We start from the raw sequence: 21,870 nt of genomic DNA, 5'->3' as shown, positions 1-21,870 counted from the left end.
TCAACAGCAAGTTTTAGAGGAGGTTCACTAAGGAGAAAAATGGCTATTTATTTTTTTTCCTTTTCTTTTTTTTTTTCGGACTGGGGACCGAACTCAGGGCTTTACTAAGGCAAGTGCTCTCACCACTGAGCTAAATCCCAACCCCCAAAATGGCTATTTATTAAGTGATACCACTTTCACTCTCTCCTACCATTGTAGAACTTTAAAATGATATTCCTCAGTGTGGCATTGACTATTTCATTGGTGGAGAGCATAGCTAATAAGTCACCAAGACTAACCAGTACTGGCTTTCAGAAAATCCATTTTGCAGTTAATTTTATTCTATAAGAACTATTTCTCTTATTTTAGCTATAATGACCCTTCAGGCATGGTTATAGCCTGGAAATCTTAAGGATGAATAGTTGTTGAACTTGTAGGATTCATGAAGAAAAATACAGAAGCCTAAAAGAATTCGATAGTTAGACTGTCATCACTTATATGTCTTCTGTATTGGTTACTATATGAATAAAAATGTTTAATGTGTACAAATATAAATTATTATACTTATATATCTAAAACCAACAAACTTTAAATGTAAGTAGAAAAGTGATATGTACATAATATTACTTATGATATATACATATAATATACAGCACAAACACACAAATATATAGGAATATGTGCATATACACAATATATATGAATATATAAATGTATATACACATGTTATATAATATATAATATATAATATGTGTATATATGTATATGTGTATATACATATTATATATATGATATACATACATATATATACATATATATCAATATATATATATAAATTGTGTATGTGTACGTAGATATAGTTCAATCTTTAGAAAGCCAGGAAAGCATAAAGGCTAATGAAAACCTCTTTATGAAATGCGTATAAAGAAAATATTGACAAAGGTGATTCTCTGAATTTTAAATATATACAAATTGTATTTCAATTGCTTTATTAGGATCCCATCATTCCTATATTTGGATTATAATTTTAGTTATTTCTATAGGAAAGTCCCTAATATTTCAACTTTTTCTTTCGTCTCCAAATGTAAGAAAGTGATGAATTGAATTGTTCTGATAACAAATGCTGTGGTTAAAATATATAATGAAATAGAACAGCAAAATAGGGAAGAAAAATCAGCACTATAAAGAAAATTGTTTTGGAGCCAAGTTATCTATTCTAGTGATGGCCATGTCCCTACCTGATTATATTGCTCTCAGGACCTTTACATGAGCCTGGTGATGCTTTTTTTGTGTATGTTCGGGTGTGCACTTCTTTGGTTATTTGTGGTTCCTTTCAGTGTTCTGTGACAGGGAGGGAGTGTTAATCCCTGGGGTACTTTTGCTGCCAATTGTCAATCCAAATCTACTCTCCCTGATCTGATATTCCACAACTGAAGAGCTCCTGGGTCCTTGTGGTTATAGCCATGAGTCACTCCATGTCCCACCTCAAATGTGAGGTATAGAGTTCTCTCATTTTTCCTCAGACAATGTTTCAGCAAGATCCTTTATTTGTCTTTCTTCTCAAATGAAATCCCCACTTAGATGTGTGTGTCCTGAGGCAGGGGAAGCAGAGTTGGTCATATGGACAGCCACGTCCTTGTTCTCTTTGGCATGAAGTTATCTCACTTGTTCACCAGTTCAAGAGTAAGCAACCTTTAAATTAGAGGATACACTGGTTGCTTATGAATTTTATGGTGTATGAAGAATGTGTGTAGTTTGTTGTCAACATACAAATGTTAGAACATTTCAAATTAAAATAACCACATGTGTTTTTCTTATGGTAACTGAAACCCTGGAATCACTGGCATAGATTTCCATATTGCAAAATAGAGAGAAAGGGCACATCATAGTTTTCCCTTCACGATTTCTTCTTTATCACCTGACATCCACAATAACTTGACTACTCCAGTCCCACTTTCATTAAAGAGATTGATTTTATTTATCAGCTTCACTTGTTTATTTATTTTTAGATTTTTCAATCTAAAAATAAATAGCATGAGTCATTCCTTCTTTGGTTGGTTGGTTGCTTTGGACCTGTCTGGTGGCTTCTTGTGTAAAACAAGCCAAACTCACATTCAGGCTTTTTCTACCCCAGTTCTTCCTGTGCTGGTTTGCAGGTACATACCCCTATATTATGCTACAAACTCATCTTTCAATTATAAGGCATTTTGCTCTCACATGGTCAAGTTTATTGATGGTCTTCGTTACTGTAATGTAAAAGGAATTATAATATTTTACATTTTATTAATATTCAGGAAATCGGAAGGATTTTAGTATTAAATTTAAATGAAATCTCTTCTCTTTTAATATAGTTCTAGGAAACTGTGCATCAATCTTTTTTACTTCAGGTAATATTTTGTGAAGAGCAAAGAGAGTTTGAAGATTTTGTGTGTGTGTGTGTGTGTGTGTGTGTGTGTGTATGTACCAGATTTTCTACTGAATAAGAGACATTTGATCTGTAATTCTAGGAAGATGGGGTAGAAAATTAAAGGTTCATACTCATAAAATATTAAGATAGAAAGGTCAGGTTTCTTGGGGGGTTTTCCATTGATACTTTTAATATTGAAGTACTGGGTACCCTATAGCTGAGTAGCAAATAGACAAGATTTAGTTTCCAGTAATTGTTTCCATTTCTGATAGTCACCCGTCAGGACATGCACTCTACAGTCAAGCTCTGGCTGAGGTCAAGCTCTGGCTGAGATGCCGTGCAGCCTATTAGACAGATAGCCGTGTACATAATGGAAACAAATGGATCATTTGGTGAGCCTTGTAGGACAGACTAAAGAACAGGAAAAATAAAACTCCATGAGCTCTAATTCTGGAGAACTGTGTTATCTACTCGATACTGAGACTTGTGATAAAATCCCAAGTTGTGAAGACAGAGTGGAGCCTCTGTGTTCAGAAGAATAACACAATACATTGGAAAATAGAATATACTTTGTCTTTGAATTGTTTTCCTAAGGCCAGGATATTCTGTCCCAGAAATGCTCACTCGTGTTTTCCTGACGTATTTGTGTCTATCATCAGCCATTCCCGCTTCTCTTCTTAACTTGTCCTAATAATTCATCAATAAGGAGCTTCTATCAAATAATAATTTTTATAACTAGTCAAATTGAGAAAACAATTAAATATGTTAAAAAGAAAGAGGACCTATGAATGCTTGAGTAAGCCAAAATGGAAAAACATTTTGCATGACGATAGTGATTCCTTTCTGTCCATTGTGTGGAATTTTGAATGTACAAAGCCACATCTCAGTAATGTATACTTCACTGTACACAAAGGCCCATTTCCTATTTGGTTTATTTCAATTATTAAATAGCACATATATTATATTCATGTTATATTATTGTAACAGTCATATATTATATAATATAAATACTATTATTTGTATATGAATATAGTTTTTAAGTTTTGAAAGATTTTAGAAATTTTGACAACTTCTTTTGTCATGGATTTGCTGATTTGGGGGCTTCATATTTTAACTCTAGGTTGCAGAGTATTATGATAAGAAGACATTTTCCTGAATATTTTCGACAATAGTAACAGTTACACGTACCACCACCACCAGAGTGTGACTACCAGCAAAACAAGGGACTCTACATGCTATTCCTTTATGCTGTCACTGAGCTCAGCCATTGTCTTTGGCCATAGTCAAAGTCATAGTCTTTAGTGTTTAGAAATACAAGTATACCAACCAGAAGCAAACAGAGAGAAAAGCCTGTGGTGATACTGGGCCGAAAGACACAAATTTATTCAATATGAAACACCTGAGAAAAGCTGCATAGTTTCATCTTTTCTTTATTAATCTCTGAGAATATCAGGTACTTAATTCAATTGGCAAAGGCAGCATTTCAAAACCTGAACGGTAATTATTTTATCAAAAGGCTTGAGTGGCTTCTAGGAAAATGTAGGGAATTGAAAGCTCCTTGTACATTTCCATATTAATATCTAATCAGAACAGAGCATCAGAATGCATGCACTCCTAATACCTTACTTTCGCAGTCTGTGACACCTAATGGAGGTCACGTTATGGCTATAATGCCATAAACTCACTGTCCCTCTCCCATTCCTCTCCAGCTCCTGAACCTGCACACCTTTCCTCCCTGATCTTTACAGTTGACAGTGTTCTCAGCATAGCCAGAGGACTTTCTTCTTAAATGCTGCAGCATGACCACCTTCCTGAAGCTGGACACCATAACATCCCTGATGACAAACAATGTTCAGGCTCTCTGGCCATTAACAGCAAATTCCTGGAGCCAACTTTAGTCTCATTTCTCATTCCCCTTGTGAAGTCCATCATGACAGTGGTACAAATGCAATTTGTCAAGGATTCATCCTTTGGCGTACATAACCTAGTCTGGAGCAGTCATCATTCTCCCTCCTAGGCCACAGCGATGCTCTCGCAATGAGCTTCTTTGTCTCTCTTTGCCCTGGGCAGTGTTGATTCCATGACAGCCACCAGGCCTCCCTTCCATTTACAAATGTGAAGACATTCCATTCATCTGCATAAAGCTCTCCAAATCGTTACTTCTCTACTTTTGCTTGGTTTTTGCAGTTGAACTAGGTTAGGGAGGTGGGTTTTGCTTGTTTTGGTTTTCCTCACTAAGAGGTCATTTTATATCATCCATGGTAATCTTGAACTTTCAATCCTCCTACCTTTACCTCTCAAGTACAGGAAATACAGTTGCGCACTACCATATGCAGCCAAATCTCTCTGAACTTTTGGGAACCTAATGTCTTAGCTGTAGAGGATTGGGAAGTCCTCTTGGGGTTACCCTCTCATACATCCATCCTGGCTTCTGTTCTCTGCAACAGCCATAATGGTCACTCTTTATTTACTAAAACCACCAAAAGCAACTCACTCAAGCTGGGTTCTCTACCAAGAACCATTCCACATGCTCGCCCGTTTCATTTCTTTAATTTCGGATGTAAACTCTTCTTATTAGAGATGACTTCTTCAACTCTCTTCCTTATAAAGTCAGACCATACTCATCTTAAATGTGTCATTACCTATGATTCCTTCCGTGTCAGCTGGAAAATTGACCAGCCGTGGGCTAGTGAAGGATGAACTCTGCTGGGAAACAAACAAGCAAAGCACTGTAGCATAAGAAGATGCTACAAAGTCAGAAAGCAAGGAATGTGGACAAAAGAAGACTTGAATTGAGTCCATTATCATTAATCCACAATACACAAAAGCACCAAAGGAGAAAGTAGATATGGATGTAAAATAAAAAGGATGAAAGTAAAATAAAGAAAAGAGACAGAGAAAAAATTAAAATGAAAGACACCAGAGAAGGGGAAGAGATGGGAAAGAGGTAGAAGAGTTGGAATGAATAATCCGGAGATAAATTGATGGAAGGATTCAGCAGATAAGACAAAGGACCCAACAAACATGGTCTCCTGTGTACACACAATATGCATTTCAGTATAGCAGGGTCATTCACTTGATAGCATTGTTAAATTCCATCCTGATATTGAACATCTCAGAATTATCTGCTACTTTATCCCATAACTCACAGTTTTAGAGACTGGAAAAAAATGACCAATGCCATCAATGAAATTCTAATGTTAATTCTAAACTCTTCTTTAAAATATAATTTGCAGAGAGTTTTGGATTGTGTGCCTATATGCTGTTTTTTCTTTGTTACTTTGAGAGTCTATTTTAATACCAGAATATTAAGTTACTTCAAAACCTAGAGTATAAGATTGGATACTAATACAATGTGTATGGAGGTCAACTTTCTATCACTATAAAAAAATGTGACATGATTAACTCATAAAGAAAATGTGTTATTTTGACGACATGTTTAGAGATCATATTTTAGATAGTTTTATAAACTCCCAGATACCTTCAATGCCCCAAATGACCTTTAACTTCTAATTCTCTGGCCTCTACCTCCAAAGTGCTGGATTACATGTATAAATCACCATGTGCTTTATTTGGTATTAATAATCGAAAGTTGCAGGGACTTCAAGCATGCCAGGCAATCACTTATCCAATTTTGCTCTGTCCTCAGTCTCGTGTTAATTGTTCCAATCCAGAATTAGATATCTTTGCCTTTGGTTTTGGATGGAGATGCCAGATTGCAGTACTGGGAAAGCCATGGTAGAACTAGGAGGGAAGGAAGGAAGGAAGAAGGGAAGAAGAAGGGAGGAAGGAGGAGGGAGAAGGAGGAGGAAGGAGGAAGGGAGGAAGGAGGGAGGAGGAGGAAGGAAGGAAGGAAGGAAGGAAAGCAAGCATGCATGAAAGAGTGAACAAATCGGCTTCAGCTTCCTTATTAGTCAGATAACAAAAGAAAAGAGGAACATATCTCCCAGTTTCCTGGAGGAGAATCCCAAAATTACCTAACAGTATCCCATTAGACTTTACCTTGTCTCAAAGACCTATCACTTCCCATAAGTACCGCCCTGGTGACTAGCCTATTACACATAGTCTTTTAGGGAACATATAAAATCCAAATTGTCAAAATACCCATGAAATAAAGGTGATACATTATTACTGAGCACTTATTTCTATGTCCCAAAATGAAATGTATCACCTCGGGTTGATTTGGATGGTGAAGACTGTTATAAAATACAGTAACGTCAGATTAAATATGCCCTTCTTACAAATTGCATCTATGGTATGTGTGCATGTGCATGTGTGTGCATACACACCACAGCATAAATGTAAATATCAATTGATAGCATTCCAAGATTCTCTCCTTTTGAGACCAGGTCTCTCTTGTTTCCATGCAATTCTCCTATCTCACTGTAGGGGAGCTGGATGAAGATGTGTGTCACTGGGTCAAGTTTTGTACATGGGTTTGGGAGATTAAACTCGGGCTATCAAAAACCCAATGCTTTTACCTAACAAGATGTTTCCCTGGCCCCTCAGATACATTTGTTATTGAATTATCCACAGATGGCCCCAATCTCTTTCTACTGGAAAACTTTCTAGTGCATTTCTCCTTCTCTTTTTATTCCCTGATACGTTAGCTATTGAATATGGGCTTATTATTGGTTTTGTGTGTGTATGAAACTAGTAATAAAGATAGAAAGCCTGTTCAGTGGAATCTTTCCTCAATCCAGGAGAAGAGCTGTAAAGGGGTTCTAATTCGGAACTGATAAATAATGTCTCATGTATAATCAATGTGCCCTCTGCTTTCAGCTGAAAATATAAGTATGTGCTATGTCATGGTCCTTAACTTCCTTAAAATTCCTTTTTAGGCTACGAGACCTGAGAACTTTTATAGCACCTTATAAGTTTTCTAGGCGTTGCCATTAGGGCAGCTACGAGCATTACACATGATTGACTTAACTATACATTTAACCAGTCATGCATTAGGTGATTAGTATAATCGTCAGCAACGGTGTGATTAAATATATGTTATGTGATATTATTTTTATGCATCTTCATTCATGTTTACAGACTTATAAACGGAAGTTTAAAACTCCATAACATTCAATATTGAATAAAGTTATGTGTGAAATAATAATAATAATAATAATAATAATAATAATAATAATAACAATAATAACGGATTTCTCTTACAGAAATTCCAGCCGGTACAAGTCATGGTGTACTTGTGCATGTGATACTGTCATAGCTCCTAACAACAGTTATATTTCTGAAAAACTATTACTTTCACTATCAAGTTGACAAACACATGACCAGATGGTTTCATGTTACTATAACTCATAGCATTAAACGGATGTGATTTGAGACACCATCACTTATTTTCTGTGATATTCCATGTTTGTTCTCTAGTTGCTCATCTCTATTATTTTATTTATTAATTGTGATGAATATTCCTCTATGCCTCAGTACCGCTCTTGTCTAATACACTGACATCTTCTGTTTCTTTTCTAGATTCCAGTCTTGGTTACACAGATAAGCTCCACCAACCATCCAGTCAAAGTCGGGTTGTCTGATGCATTTGTCGTAGTCCACAGGATCCAGCAAATACCCAGTAGGTAGACAAAGGGTAACTAAGTGTTGATTCTTCTATGAGGGTCAAGAGCAATGATCTCAAACTTCAGAAAGACTCACTAAGATAACTGCTACTTGTTAATTCTGTTATGCGATTTATATTAATAACTCTGAGTGGGTTTGTCTATCTCCATTACTCCGGAATTGATAAACTTAGAGAAAGAAAAGACAAGGTCCATCCAAAGACATTTAACTGTGACTGTTTTAGGACCCTGGCATATTTGCTCAGAAAGAACTCTGTAAAAACAACAGCATCAACAGCAAAATGGTTCTAAAACTGACAATTATTTAGTTGACAGTGCTGCAGTGTCCCGTGTTTGTTTATTAATTTTTAATAATTTTACGAGAAAAAGTAGTTTGCGCCATTTTATAGTTAACATGTTTTATCAAACCAAGGAATTTAAGCAAATAAATATGTAAATGAAGCTGTATCTACCAGAGGAAAAGACACATCTCTCCTCTTTGATAATGTTTTTGCTGATGCCGTTTATAATTTGGACAGTAGCTCGTAACTTCTGCAGATTAAAATGTTGCTATCGATGTACTTAGGAGTAGAGGATGCACTGAGCATGTGCAGAGGCTCTGGATTCATCACAGCATCAAAACTAGAATGAAAATGAGAAAGTTTTTGTGTTGGCTGTGTTTTGTGTGGTTCTGACCACCTTCTAAATGTTCCAACTTTAAACCTCCTCTACTTTACTGCCAAAATAATTCTGAGACATCCTTTAGGGTACATATTCTGAGCGTGTTTGTTCCCTTAACTATATTTACTTAAAGCCAGGGGTAGAAGTAAAGTTCATTTAGAAAGTAGATCATATAGTTCCAGATATCCAAGTGCTTCCTTTATTTCATTAGGGGTAGACCTAATTTATCCCATATATACACTGCTTGGAGCTGACTTGAGATGATTCTGTTTAATTATGTCATCTTTCAATTGCAAGAAGTAAATGGAGTGGAAACTAGACTTTCCAAAGAGACGGTGTGACTGCTAACATTCAAGGGTTGTCTTGGCACAAGATGGCTTTTTTTTGTAAGGGACGATTATACTCAGTGAAGAACATGTACACCCTCCAGTGGGTTTCTCCTTGTTATCTCAGAGACAGCAATAGGTAATATTCAAGGAAATTTTTAAATCAAAGCAGATTTTTCAGAAAATTAATTGCACTGAGAACAAAGCTAAGACACATTAGTGTGTGTAAGGCAACATAAAGGCTGCCTGAGAGAACTCTAAAATAGGAGAGCGAGTCCAGGATAGTCAAGGTTGCCACTGTGAGAGGAGGAGTCTGCACAGTTTTCCTCTTAGGGGAGTTAAATCAGGCATGACTTGAGTCGGTTATTTAACAAGAAAAAAGGAGAACTCTGGCTTCAGTTTATTCGCTGTTTCTTTCCATCCGTGGAAGGGGGTTTAATGTACTGTTTGCTCAGAAGACACTGTATCCCATACGGCCGTTCTGATACACTGCTTTAGACAGAGTAAACCCACCAAAGAACGAAATAACTCTTATATTCTAGAAAAGACTTTTAATATGCGACATTGTGTTTGTGTTTTCCCTGATCATATAGTTGTGCTTGGAATTTAGGCTTCTAAAAATGTGATTTAGGAGGCGTGCTCGGGCTGCGAAAGAATATTTTTAAGGGAAAGAATTCTCTAGAATATAAATTGCATTGTGACCTGGTCGAATCCACGTGAACCTTGAGGGCAGTTTGTGTACGCTGCGAGGACTCAGTATTCACTTCACAAGCATTGCCGAGACTCGGAGCTCAAAGCCAATCCGTTCCCTAGCAGCTGCCTGCTTGGAAGGGCACCCATATTCATTCTCCAGGAAATAATATTAGCCAAGAAGAAATGGAGTCTCGAATGCTCCCCTCCTGGTGCTGTATCAGGACGTACTGGAACGTGCGAATTGGTGCGTTCTGCTTTACAATCATCTCAGGGATAGGAAGATGTTGCTCTCTTCAAGAATGGGTGCACCAGTGTATCACATAAGCTCCTGTAGCAGAAAAGCATAGTTCCACTTAGTGAGCAGCCGAAAGGGAAAATAAATGCAGCCTGTAAATGTCAGATTATAGAAAACACTAGGTTTCTGTAATACAAGGCATGGGCCCCGCCCCAATCCTCTAATCCTAGGAAATAAGATCATTTCTAGAGATTCATTCTTTACTGCTACTTATGCAAACAGGATGTGGATAAATATTTAAGTCCCTTGCAAAATTAAGTCAGGAAGTCTCACTATGGGGACCAGTCTCCGTGTGGATTTTGTTTCTGATCTTCTCATTGAGTGTATTTTGAGCAAATGATTATTAAACCAAGTAATGGGTAATTTGTCCCACTTCATAGTTATGTTAACTCTCCAGTGACTGGTGGTAGATGTCACTTCTCATATTAACATGTGCGAATGACATCCACTTGCTTCCCTCTGCTCCCACCTAGTATTCCAAGGTTCAGTTTTAACTTCTAGGTGCTGACTGACCTTCTTCATCCAGCCTCACTGACCCCCTGCCCTCTGAGCTTAACAAGGAATTGATTTCCTGAAATAGAAGTAGAAAATTCATAGTGCTGTGTGGGTTGCTGAAAACCAAAACCAAAACAAAGGAACTTAGAACTGTGAAAGTTATTTTAACACACAAAAATATTTCAGCAATGAAGCTTAACTGTATCGCTGCTGACCTGACTGACAATTTTCAATCACAAGCCATGAGAGGGACAATTTGCCAGTCTCTTAGGCTATTTTCATGTATGCGTCTCCTCATGGATATTCTCTGGTTCTTTCATATATCAAATTCTTTGGCATCAGTAATTCCTATGTCAAGTGTGTGGACTTCGTTCGTGCCTTTGTTTTAATACTATATTGCACATCTCAATAAGAACACCCTATTGTGTCCAGAAAAAGAACTTCAATTAATTTTGTATGGCAAAGTATCTCAAAAGTCCCTACCTTGCATTTGAGCTCGGGAAGACATCCATTCGTACATGTCTAGACATAGGAGCAGTGTTTGCAGACGTGACAGCTGTTCCAAGGAGTTAGTCAAAATTATGTAGACAAGCTTCAGCCTTAGTTCTCCAAGAAATGATACCAGAACAGCACACTGACCAAGAGTGCTTCCTTTCTTGTCCATCAGGTCCGACACCTGACCATGAGCGTACCGTGTAAATGTGACGAACATCCACTTCTATTTGGAACACTGAACCTGAACACTAAATTTTAAATTATACTTAACGAATTGATTTTAAGTTCAAGAACAGCATATGGCCATCGGCTGCCACACTAGACATGGCAATGATGAACCTTGTACATACATATATTTAAATAAACTTTTGACTGCCATGTGCAATACTTACAGACATGTTATTCTCACTTTTAAAATAACTTAGGAATTAAATATGATTAATAATGAATTTTCAAGCGTATGTGTACACATTCGATTGTAAATCTGAAATGTAACAGTCATATAAACAATAATTTATGATTTTGATTTGACGATAGGGCACAGTCATTTGTAATTTAACAATTATAACTCTTAATGTGAGATGAAAATACAGACAATTGTGTGATTTATTTCTTCTAAATTACTTCACAGTGCTTGCATTTCAAGTGCTTCCAGAAGAGCCTCGGTTATTATTTTCAAAGTACTCAGTTCATTGGTTCACTCAGGCCAGAGCAGCCTATAAATCTCCAGTGAATGGTGTAAGCTGATCCCCATTCTCTCCAAGTGCACAGCCTTTCAAAACTATGCTTTCTGGGGAATGGAAAAATTGCTTCCTTTTGCAGCACTGTCCCATTAGCCGCTTTGATTCTCAGGCTTTTGGTAGCTCACCAAAGGCTCAATGAAAGGATAAATAAAAATCATGCTCTCTGTTATAAAACATCCTCTAAGGGCCTTGTGCAAAGTATTTTACTTTAATTCATATAATATTAACGTCCTTCATTTGGTTGGTCTTGCCTTGTTTTTTTTTTTTAAAAAAAAAATGTGTTTAGTTGATGGTGATGGTGTTTGTGATTCTGTGTGTATGTATGTTTGTACGTGTGTGTGTGTGTGTGTGTGTGTGTGTATGTGCATGTGTTTGTGTGAAAATGTCCATCTAGGTGTGTATGTATGTATGAGTGAATATGTATGAGAAAATGTGTTTTTGTGTTTGAGGGAATGCGTGTTTGAATGGGTGTCTGTTTCTCTGTCTACAGTAGAAAACAGCATGCTTGTGGCATATCTCAGTGTGCCCATACAGAGACCATAACAGGATAGGACTTTGTGGGTCTTCCTTTGTTACTCTTCCTTATTTCTATGAGAGAGTCTATCACTGAACCACAAGCTTTGCTTTCCCCGTTGGCTGGTTGGCCAGGAGCTTGGGGCTTTGCCTGTCTGGGATCTCTCCAGAGACGCTGGTGAGCAGCCGTGTCCAGCCATCTCCTGAGTGGTGTGGATTTAGACTTAGGTTTTGCGAATTGGTCAAGTGCTCGTGGGCTATCCAATCTCCCAGCCCACTGAGGTGAATTAAAACAAAACAGAACAGAACACAGACTATGTTGGATTCCAAAACACTAACTCATAAACTTTAAACCCCTGAGGACTTCTGTAGGGATGCCACGAACAAGACTCTTCTCCCTCGGGAATTGCGGTTAAGCTATTTATTTCATTTAATTTTCTGTGTCTTCACTGACTTTTCATCTGAGCCCACCTGTGCCAAGGAAAGCCAAGTTTTTACTTATTAAAGTTGCTCTTTGATTTATTCATAGTAGTCACTTTATGTTGTTTATAATATAAGATCCTCGGCATCACAGAAACGATTTAGACACAAGGTTAAAGCTCAGGCGTTTGGATGTTCACTTTGCTCAATGCACATTTGCTGGATGCTGAATGGTACACGATCAATTGATGTAAGCCAGAGTGAACGTGGTTCTATATCACTCAACCACTGAATGAAGAGCTTAGGTTTGCAGACCCTTCTCAGTAGCTGCCTCATTCCTTAAAGCAAGGGGCACGCATTTATAATCAATCTTTGCTGAAATTTGCTACCCAGTTAGAATTGAGTTTGTTAAATTATAACTTGATACTATATTCTTTTTTGTATTTTTCTATTTTTTTGCTTGCCTCAAATTTTTGGCACCATTTTATTAAATTGCTTCCCTCACCTACTACATAACAAATATTGATTTTATTACGTCTACCTGCTACGCAAGGAAGATTGTAATTTTAACCAGCTCAGTAACCTGCACTTAAAACACGCTGTCATGTTAATTTTCCCAACTGGATTTTCAGTACAGGTTCAACCACTGTGGTATAGGCCAGACATTTAAATGTTTGAGCCCTAGATGGTTATCCACTGGTTTGACTGTGCTTGTTTTGTTCAACACTTCATTCTAAGGTTGAAAGAAAATCATACTCTTTTCCACTAATTTCCATTTCATGAAGCAGTCATCCTTTTTTTTTTCTGCTCTCTGAAAAATAATATAATTACTGGCATGAGACCTAATAACTAATGACCTGAAATTTAATGACATGAGATTTAATGACATTGCATAATCTTTCTCTAAGTCTTGGGAGCAAGGAGAACCAGGCTTTGGACCTGAAGGACCATGTCAGATACATGCTGTGAGGACTCCACACAGTCCTCTTCTCCCGACCTTGATTCTAATTCTCTGGGCCGATGACTCCTGAAGGGAGCTAAGAAATGAAGCATGTTTAAGCATCTGTCAGATGGTTGAGGACTGAAGGGGGAACAAGTGTGGTCCTTTTCCCTTCGAGCTGATTTCCTTAACACACGAGATATTAACTGATGACATGTATCCCTGAGGCTTACGCACTCTTCTGAATCTTGAATCGTAGTAAGAAAATGATAAAGAATGACCGGAGGTGAGGCAGAGATGAGCACTTCCTGGTCGGCCGAGTCTGTACTGTTTTATTTAATGTTTGACAGACATTTTCTGGAAGTAAAACAGAATTAGAAAGAAAAAAAAAACCTTTATAGCTAACACTTTAAAATGTTTTTCTATGTGCTTCATTTTGTAACTCCTAATACTCAAGTCTGTTACTATCTCTTTGGGTGGGAAACTGCTGAAGTAGCATCCTGTTTTTCCTTTTTGTTTATTTTCCTTGGGTCAGCATGCTGCCCATGAACCTTGTGATATACAGGGTCTACCGTTTACAAGTATTGAGTAGCTGGTGCTGAAGGCTGGGATCAATTTGGACTAGAAAACAAATACAACATAAACATTTGGAGCCAGTCATTAAGCATGGGCAAAGCAAATAAGAAAGGAGAACAAAGCATGTGTTGGACCATTCAAAGTACTAAGATAGTAAACGTAAGGATAGGGTAATACGCAAAATTACCATTACCGTCTCTTGTGAATATTTACTTTTAAGGCAGAAAAGCAAAGAAGAAACTAGTTAATCCATTGGAATGGACGTGGGGAGGGCTAGAAGTCGTTGCATTTCTATATGTCTGTACAGTGTTCCACCCTGTTAGTGGTCAGACTTTCTCAAACCAACAATTCAACATTTGCACATTGAATCATATCACCAGAATATCCCCATCACTGGAATGTATTTTCTCTGGGTGTTGCTCTGTGAAAGATTACTTTCTTTTGCTTTCTAATTTGTAAGAGCTATTTATTGATAAGTTTAGTAAATCTTAAGATTTTTTTTTTAGAAATTGTAAGAAAGAAATTGAAGTAATAAACATGTATTGTGGCTTATTTTCTTGAAGACACACTAAAGGCGAGCTAAATAGACTTCTGAAGTCATACGCAAACCTCCAGGTTTGGCAGGGCCAGTGAATAAATCTCTAACGAGTTGTTTTTTAAACAGAGTCGTCTCTCAAATATGACAGAAGCAACCATTTGGAAACCTTCGCTGTCTGGCGGGTCACCAAACAAAATGATTCTCATTAATTTTAGCCTTGTTAAATTCGTCTCCTGTAAATAGCTGGTAACCGGGCAGGCAGCTGAACCACCACCCTCACCCACTGCCACGAGCTGAGGTTTTCAAAGTAGACTCTGAATGAACAGTGAGCTTCTGTGGTAGAACTCAACTAATATGATGGGCGTTTTCCAAACTTGCCAAACTTTCTCATGTGTGCAAAACACACAGGAAAAAAATATATTGGAAACTCATTCTACACAGGCAAAGGGAAAAAACAGTTATTTATTTTTCTTCCAAACTTAAAAGAAAATGGTCTAATTCCATACTTCAAGGCAACATACATCAAGAAATGAGTATTTTTGTAATGATTAAGAAACTTTATCCTTCCTCAGTTACTAAGGATTGGGGAGAATATATATGGTTTTCTCAATTATACAAAAATAAATTAATTGGATTAGTCTCTTTAAGCATTGTTTTCCAGATTTATAAACAAGACAAGCTTTGCACTGAGTGAAATAATGAGTACAAATGTATATACTTTCCCATCTAAGACAGCATCAAGTTAAAGTCTGACCAGGGAAGAGCATAACAATAATCCAAAAGTGGTTTTATCAATGATGTGGAAAGTGGAGATTGATATTTATGATATTTCCGTGAGCTAGCAGGCCTCCAACTCACTGTACCACATGCACAACCTTTAGAGGATGCTTGATAGAGTTTTGAAGGATTTGACCAATAGTATCCCAAGGTCAAAATGACACAGCTTCCCCCTGGTTAAAGCAGAAGTGGCTTCTTTCTGGAAAGGGTATCTCTTGAATAACCAATATTAATATGCTAATCTATTATTAAAATTATAACTGGAGAAATAATCAAAGCTGATTCTCCTTCACTTGTTATTTTATAGATGTTCGAAGAAGAACAATTTATGAATATCACCGTGTAGAACTACAGATGTCCAAAATTACCAACATTTCAGCTGTGGAGATGACCCCACTCCCAAGTAAGTCAATTTCAGAGAGTGAAATGGGAAGAAGACTTTTCAAGTTTGACAATCTGATCTATTTAATAAGTCTGTTTATAATTACTGTGTTCAGCATGGAACCCTAGTGCAATCCTAATGCTTGTCAAACATGAGGATCCTGACCCTGATGTGCACAGGGATGGGAGTGGTATTTAGTTTGAATAATTAGTCTTTCTCACCTCTTCACTGTCAGTGAGCCTTGATGACTCTGTACTCTCCTGTTTCTTAGCATGTCTCCAGTTCAATGGTTGTGGCCCTTGTGTGTCCTCGCAGATTGGTTTCAACTGCAGTTGGTGTAGCAAACTTCAAAGGTAAAACAATTTATAAATACCATATTTTGTAACTTTAGAAAGACTCGTTTCCTATAAACACTAAGTGATAAATTTTGTGAAGTGTATAGATCCTGTATTACTTCAGTGTGAACATATGCATGTGTGCATATTTATATATATGTGTGTGTGTATGTATGTATGTGTATGTATGTGTGTGTGTGTGTATATATATATATATATATATATATATATATATATGAATGTATAGCCATAATGAGACAGACTAATGTGGAAAACCAATGTGCTTGGAAGAGGAGATTTAAGTATATCCATTTGTCAAATGCTTAAAATGACTAAGAAACTCTGTGATCTATATGGCCAGAACCTGACATAGATTTATAGTTCTCTGCAGGGTTTAAAATACATCATGATATATATGCCAAGCCTCGGATGGATAATTTCATCCCTTATTCTACGGAAAGCGTGGTATGAAGTATGTTTTCCAAACAGTGATATATTTCAGTAATCAAATACACATTTTTAAAATGTCCTATCTAGTAGCTGAAAGGTTATTAGTCAACATTACTGATGGTGGCTGAAGTTGACCTCACCTGACCTTCCTTTGATTGAAATGTGTATGTCGCTTTGACCTTGTACTCTAAACTTGGAACTTAAGATGCATAGTTTGTTCGTGTCAAAAATATTTACTGTTTTTCTTCAGTGGTAAAGGTGATTGTTCATTCTCAGGGGTTTTAAAGAAGCTGAAGAGGGTGAGATATATATGACATGGGAAGCAGATTGCTGCTTCTTCAAATAATGGATGGTCATACTCCAAGCAAAAACTTGTATAAATTGGTGAAACTAAGCTGGCTCAAGGAAGAATCAGCTCAATGGTTGGTTCTGGGAAAAGCGGAATGCATTAGTTCTTGACTAGAATGGACATAAATTATAAAAAGGGCTATATTAGATTTGCTTGCCCAATAGAGCTCTAGGAAGTTCCACTATGTATGGCTAATGCTAAAGGGGCTGAGAGTGCAGCTTTTATGCACACAGGGCTGTGTGTCCCAGGAGTCCCAGTATGATTCTGAAGGCCTAGATAGTTCTTAGAGATCAGCTACCCTTTGTTTATGATCGAAGGCAAAAGGAACTCAGGTTTCATCGTAACAACAGAAGTAACAATAGGGTTTGTACTTCACCACAAAACCCAAAGGCAAGCAGGCAAGCAACAATGATTTTAATAAGATCCTAAGTGATGCACTCTCTAGAGCAGGGTCATCAATCCACTTTCAACTATTCCTGGGAATACCCTCTTCACCCAGCCTATAGGCATGTCTCCTAGTTGATTCCAGATCCAACTTAATTGACCACTGAGGGTACCTAGGAACCATGACCATAGAAGATTAATACAGAAGACTGCTAAGAAGTCACTTTGTTCACTCGTCATTGAGCACGTCACATAGGTCCAAGGTGCTTGAAGAAGCAGTAACAAAGAACATGGGCAGGATCGCTAAACCCAGATAGAGTTACAACCTCCTCCATCATTATAACAATCATCTTCTCCCTCCAGATGACGTGGCTCAGTGGCTCGCTACATAGAGGACAAATGCTCTCTCCATTCACCTGCTACAGCATTTCTGCCATGCTAAGGGCATATTAAAGTCCTGTTAAACGTTACTGAAGGAATAATGATAGAATGCAAAATTTTCATAACTTTAGGAAACATTTTTATTTTATTACTTTTATTATTTTACACTCCAGTCTGCCCTTCCACAGTTCCAAATCCCATTCCTCCTCCCCACTGTCTCCAAGATGATGTCCTCACTTCCCACCCCACCCCACCATGCCAGACTCCCCCACTCCCTGGGGCCTCAAGTCTCTCAAAGCTTAGGTGCATCTTCTCACTAAGGTCAGTCCAGAGAGTCCTCTGCTGTATGTGTGTTGGGGGTCTAGTGTATGCTGCCTTGTTTGGTGGCTCAGTGTCTGAGAGTTCTCAGGGATCTGGGTTAGTTGAGACCGCTGGTCTTCCTATGGGATCTCCCTCCTCCTCAGCTTCTTCCAGCCTTTCCCTAATTCAACCATAGAAGTCTCTTACGATTGGATCCATTGGTTGGGTATGAGTATCTGCATCTTTCTCAGTCAGCTGCTTGTTGGACCTCTCAGAAGACGGCCATGCTGGGCTCCTATCTATGAGCACACCATAGCATTAGTAATAGTGTCAGGTCCTGGAGCCTCCCCAAGTCTGGGTCAGTGTTTGTGACTGTGGGATGGCAACCCCATCCCTCCACTTGATGCCCCGTCTTTCTACTGGTGGAAGATTCTCTAAGTTCCCTCTCCTCACTGTTGGACGTTGCATTTTTAACTGGCTAACTTTACAGTTACCACTGCCTATTGCGGCTAGAGCATTGTTTATGAGAACTTCAGTTCTGTTTTCAATTGAACATGTTGTACCAGCCATTTCCTTTGAGAAATGAATCTCAAATAATGAAAAGCCAAGCAGGCATTTAACATTTCTTCAGAGCAGATTTTAACTGAGTTATAAATGTAGAGTGGGCAGAGCCACTATAAATCAAAGATTGGAGCTTATGTGTCTATTTGCTAAGATTTTGTAAAGATCCCAGACATATCAGAAATCATTCAAAATTTGTTCACATACTGACTTCCGAAGTTAAAAAAAAATGCTAAAAGCAATTGAGTGAAAGACACTGATCAACCACATTCATAGCTACTTCAAGATCAGGCCTTCCCAAACCATGACCATTAGGGTGAGGGTTGCTGCTCTTTGTACATTTGTTCATATCCTTTGCAGATGTGTTAAAGGGAAAGACCGTAAATGATATTTTCCTTTATCTCTTTTGTCTAGAAATGCATTGATATTATATTATGTAATTAATAAATCATGATTAGTTTCTGGGTAAATAAATCATGTGTAGGTTTTTCTGGGACTTGGGATGTTCCAGGATAAGAGACTTTCTAGTCCTAAAGACAGAAGCTTTGTGGAAACCCAGCACAAGTTCATGACCCTTATCAGCTATGATGGTTTTGTTTTGGTTTGTTATTTGAAATAGGCTCTTACTCTGTACCACAGCATGGCCTTGAACATTGCATCATTCTGCCTCAGGTTTCTGCATATTAAGACAGCAGACATGTACCATTTTTGGATAATTAGAATTTCTGCCTAAAATAATCTTTAAGTAAATGAACATTTTGAAGTCTCGCCTAGAAACATATGTAATGTTAACCACTTTAAAAATATGCATTCTGTTGAAATATATATTCTACATTTGAAGAAAGCAATTTTCAGTCAAAGCCCATGAGTTGAAATCTGCTTCTCCTGTTAGATTTTTCATTTTGTTGGGAGATTACTGAGTCACATAACATGCTGAAGAGTTTGCAGGCATTGTATGTAAAGAGTACATTTTAGAAGAATATTTTGTCAGAGGAAGCCAAGGTGCTTTGGTTAAGATGCTTCTTCGGGGTTTCCAGCCTGGTAAATGATAAGTCTGGACATTGAATTTTAATCTGTGTGACTTCCCACTTTGGATCTGTCTAGCTCACCTGGTCTGCTTGCATCTGACATTTGGATGCACTAAGCAAGCTAATTTTAAACTGGCACATCCTTGAAGCTGCAAGAAAATTGGATGACTTTTCAAAATGGCATAACCAAGATGTAGAGGAGGGACACATTCTGCCCAAGGCCTGTGCTACAGGTACTGATTTCACAGGACTCTGCTGGCTGCTACCAACACAAGTGTCTGTTTCTACACGGTACTGCGATTACTGTGTTCAAAATGGAGCTCAGATTTAAAGTATCAGATTCCATTTTAATTTTGAGCAACCCAGTTATATACATTCCAAAATTTGTCTCATTAATCGGGTTAACTATGGCTCATTGCTTTTTATTCGTGTTAATTTACCCACTGCCCTTCACTAATTTCTCTGTAGACCTGTAAGCTTCCAAACTTAGCTTTGCTGTCCAGCATGATTTTCCGCAGACTTTGGTGCATTCATGAAAGTAATAAACAAAACAAAAGACATTTAGATTAGGTAGTACAGATATTGCCCTGGTTTTTTATCCCACGATTCTCTCTTTCTTGCCTGTGCTCATTTAGCCTAAACTGATAATAAGCAACTAGCAATTACTCAACTCTCAAATTGAGCTTGCTTAAAAAAAAATAAGATTAAATTTAATTGTTTCGTCTATTTCCATTAATTCCCACTTTGAGGGGACAAAAAATAAGGCAAAATATATGCCATGGCTGGCCCAGTGTCTAAGAGGATTTGTGTTAAAAGTACACATAGGAGGTCTGCTATTGACAGAAATTAATGAAAATACTTAGCTCATGTTTTTCTAGGAAGGGGTGTGTTTGTTCCCTCTCTGCAAATTGAGAGAATTTGAATTAATCATTTTAATTTTAGTATAAATCTTCATGTCACACATTCAAGAATAAAGTCTCTGGTCAAGTCACTATTCAAGACAATGTATTGAGTAGGACAGAGGGAGGTGAGGAATAGAGAGGGAGGGAGATGGAGAGAGGTGAAAAGAGAAGGAAAGAAAAAGAGATTCAGTTCACTAATAGAACTTACGTTTTGGGTATAGGGAGATAGTCTTTGCGCAAATACATATAGAGTGAATAGAATTAGTACTATTGGGAGCTACAGTAACAAGAAGAAACAGGGCATTGAGAGCAGATATATAAAATATTTTAAGAAAGGAGAGTTTTACTGACTTAATTTTTAATTTGATTTTTAAAATTAGCGATATAAAATAATGGTTTCATTATCATCTTCTTATACACATGATACTCACTATGCATAGTGAGTCATTGTACTTTCCTCTACTTTCTGCCCAATACCCAATCTTACCCTCTTACTCCACGTGCTGATCACCTGTCTTCCCAAACAATTCCTTCCTTTCATGTCACATAAATATTTATATGTGTTTGTATCAATATTAATACATTGTATATATCTATATATACATACATATGTTCATATATATACATATACAGTATGTATTTTAAAACTAGATTCTGCAGGAGAACAAACATACTTGTTTTTTTGTGTTTTCTTTGTAACCCACGCCTGTCCCCTTTTCTTTTTGCACCTTCAAGGAGACATTGGCCAGATCAGTCACCCTCATCCAAAAGTGAATTTTTAATTAAAATATATTTTGACTATTGAAATATTTGCTTATTTTACAGCATACCAATTACCTTATTACCCCAATTTCTCACTGATTAAAACCGTGCGAAATCACAATAATCAAGTATTGATCAAAGTCATAGCTCTTGTAGAGCTCAAAGTTTAATTTAAGCTAGAAAGTAAATGAATTAATAATTGAATAGATCGCAGATGTGCGAGGCATTCTATTGGAATTGAAAAAGATGGTGAAGTTGCTGTGACTAACTGGCCAGATAGGACGTCTAGGAGGAGATAATAATGTACCTGTGCTTTGACAGGAGCCCACTGCAGCAGGGTGAAAGCCAAGTCTACCTCAAACAGAATGGCCTTCAAAGGGTCAGACTTGATTGTTAAAAAATGCAGCTCCGTTGTAAGCTGGTTATGGAGAGAAAGTGGCCTTATGGGAGAACAGGGCAGATTGGTAGAGGGGGTCTCACTCTTAGGCTAACAGAAAACCTTTGGGCTTAAACACTTAAAGAGAAGAGGAGTAATTTTGTTATATTTTACCAGTATAACTCTGGAAGCTCAAAAAGTATATTTTCTTGTCT

The 21,870-nt window shown here is 37.5% G+C and overlaps 1 protein-coding gene across 1 annotated transcript in view; it reads left to right on the top strand.

Annotated features, from left to right (window-relative positions):
- Positions 1 to 21,870, top strand: part of Plxdc2 (plexin domain containing 2) — a 186,248-nt gene that overhangs the window by 135,840 nt on the left and 28,538 nt on the right. Inside the window, exons 7-9 of the mRNA XM_032885180.1 lie at positions 7,871 to 7,970; positions 15,753 to 15,848; positions 16,099 to 16,180. Of these exons, the coding sequence (XP_032741071.1) occupies positions 7,871 to 7,970; positions 15,753 to 15,848; positions 16,099 to 16,180 (278 nt within the window). The remainder of the gene's footprint in view (positions 1 to 7,870; positions 7,971 to 15,752; positions 15,849 to 16,098; positions 16,181 to 21,870) is intronic.

This window comes from Rattus rattus, chromosome 14 (assembly GCF_011064425.1).
Source record: "Rattus rattus isolate New Zealand chromosome 14, Rrattus_CSIRO_v1, whole genome shotgun sequence".
Lineage (NCBI taxonomy): Eukaryota > Metazoa > Chordata > Mammalia > Rodentia > Muridae > Rattus > Rattus rattus.
This window is presented reverse-complemented; position numbering and strand designations above follow the sequence as displayed.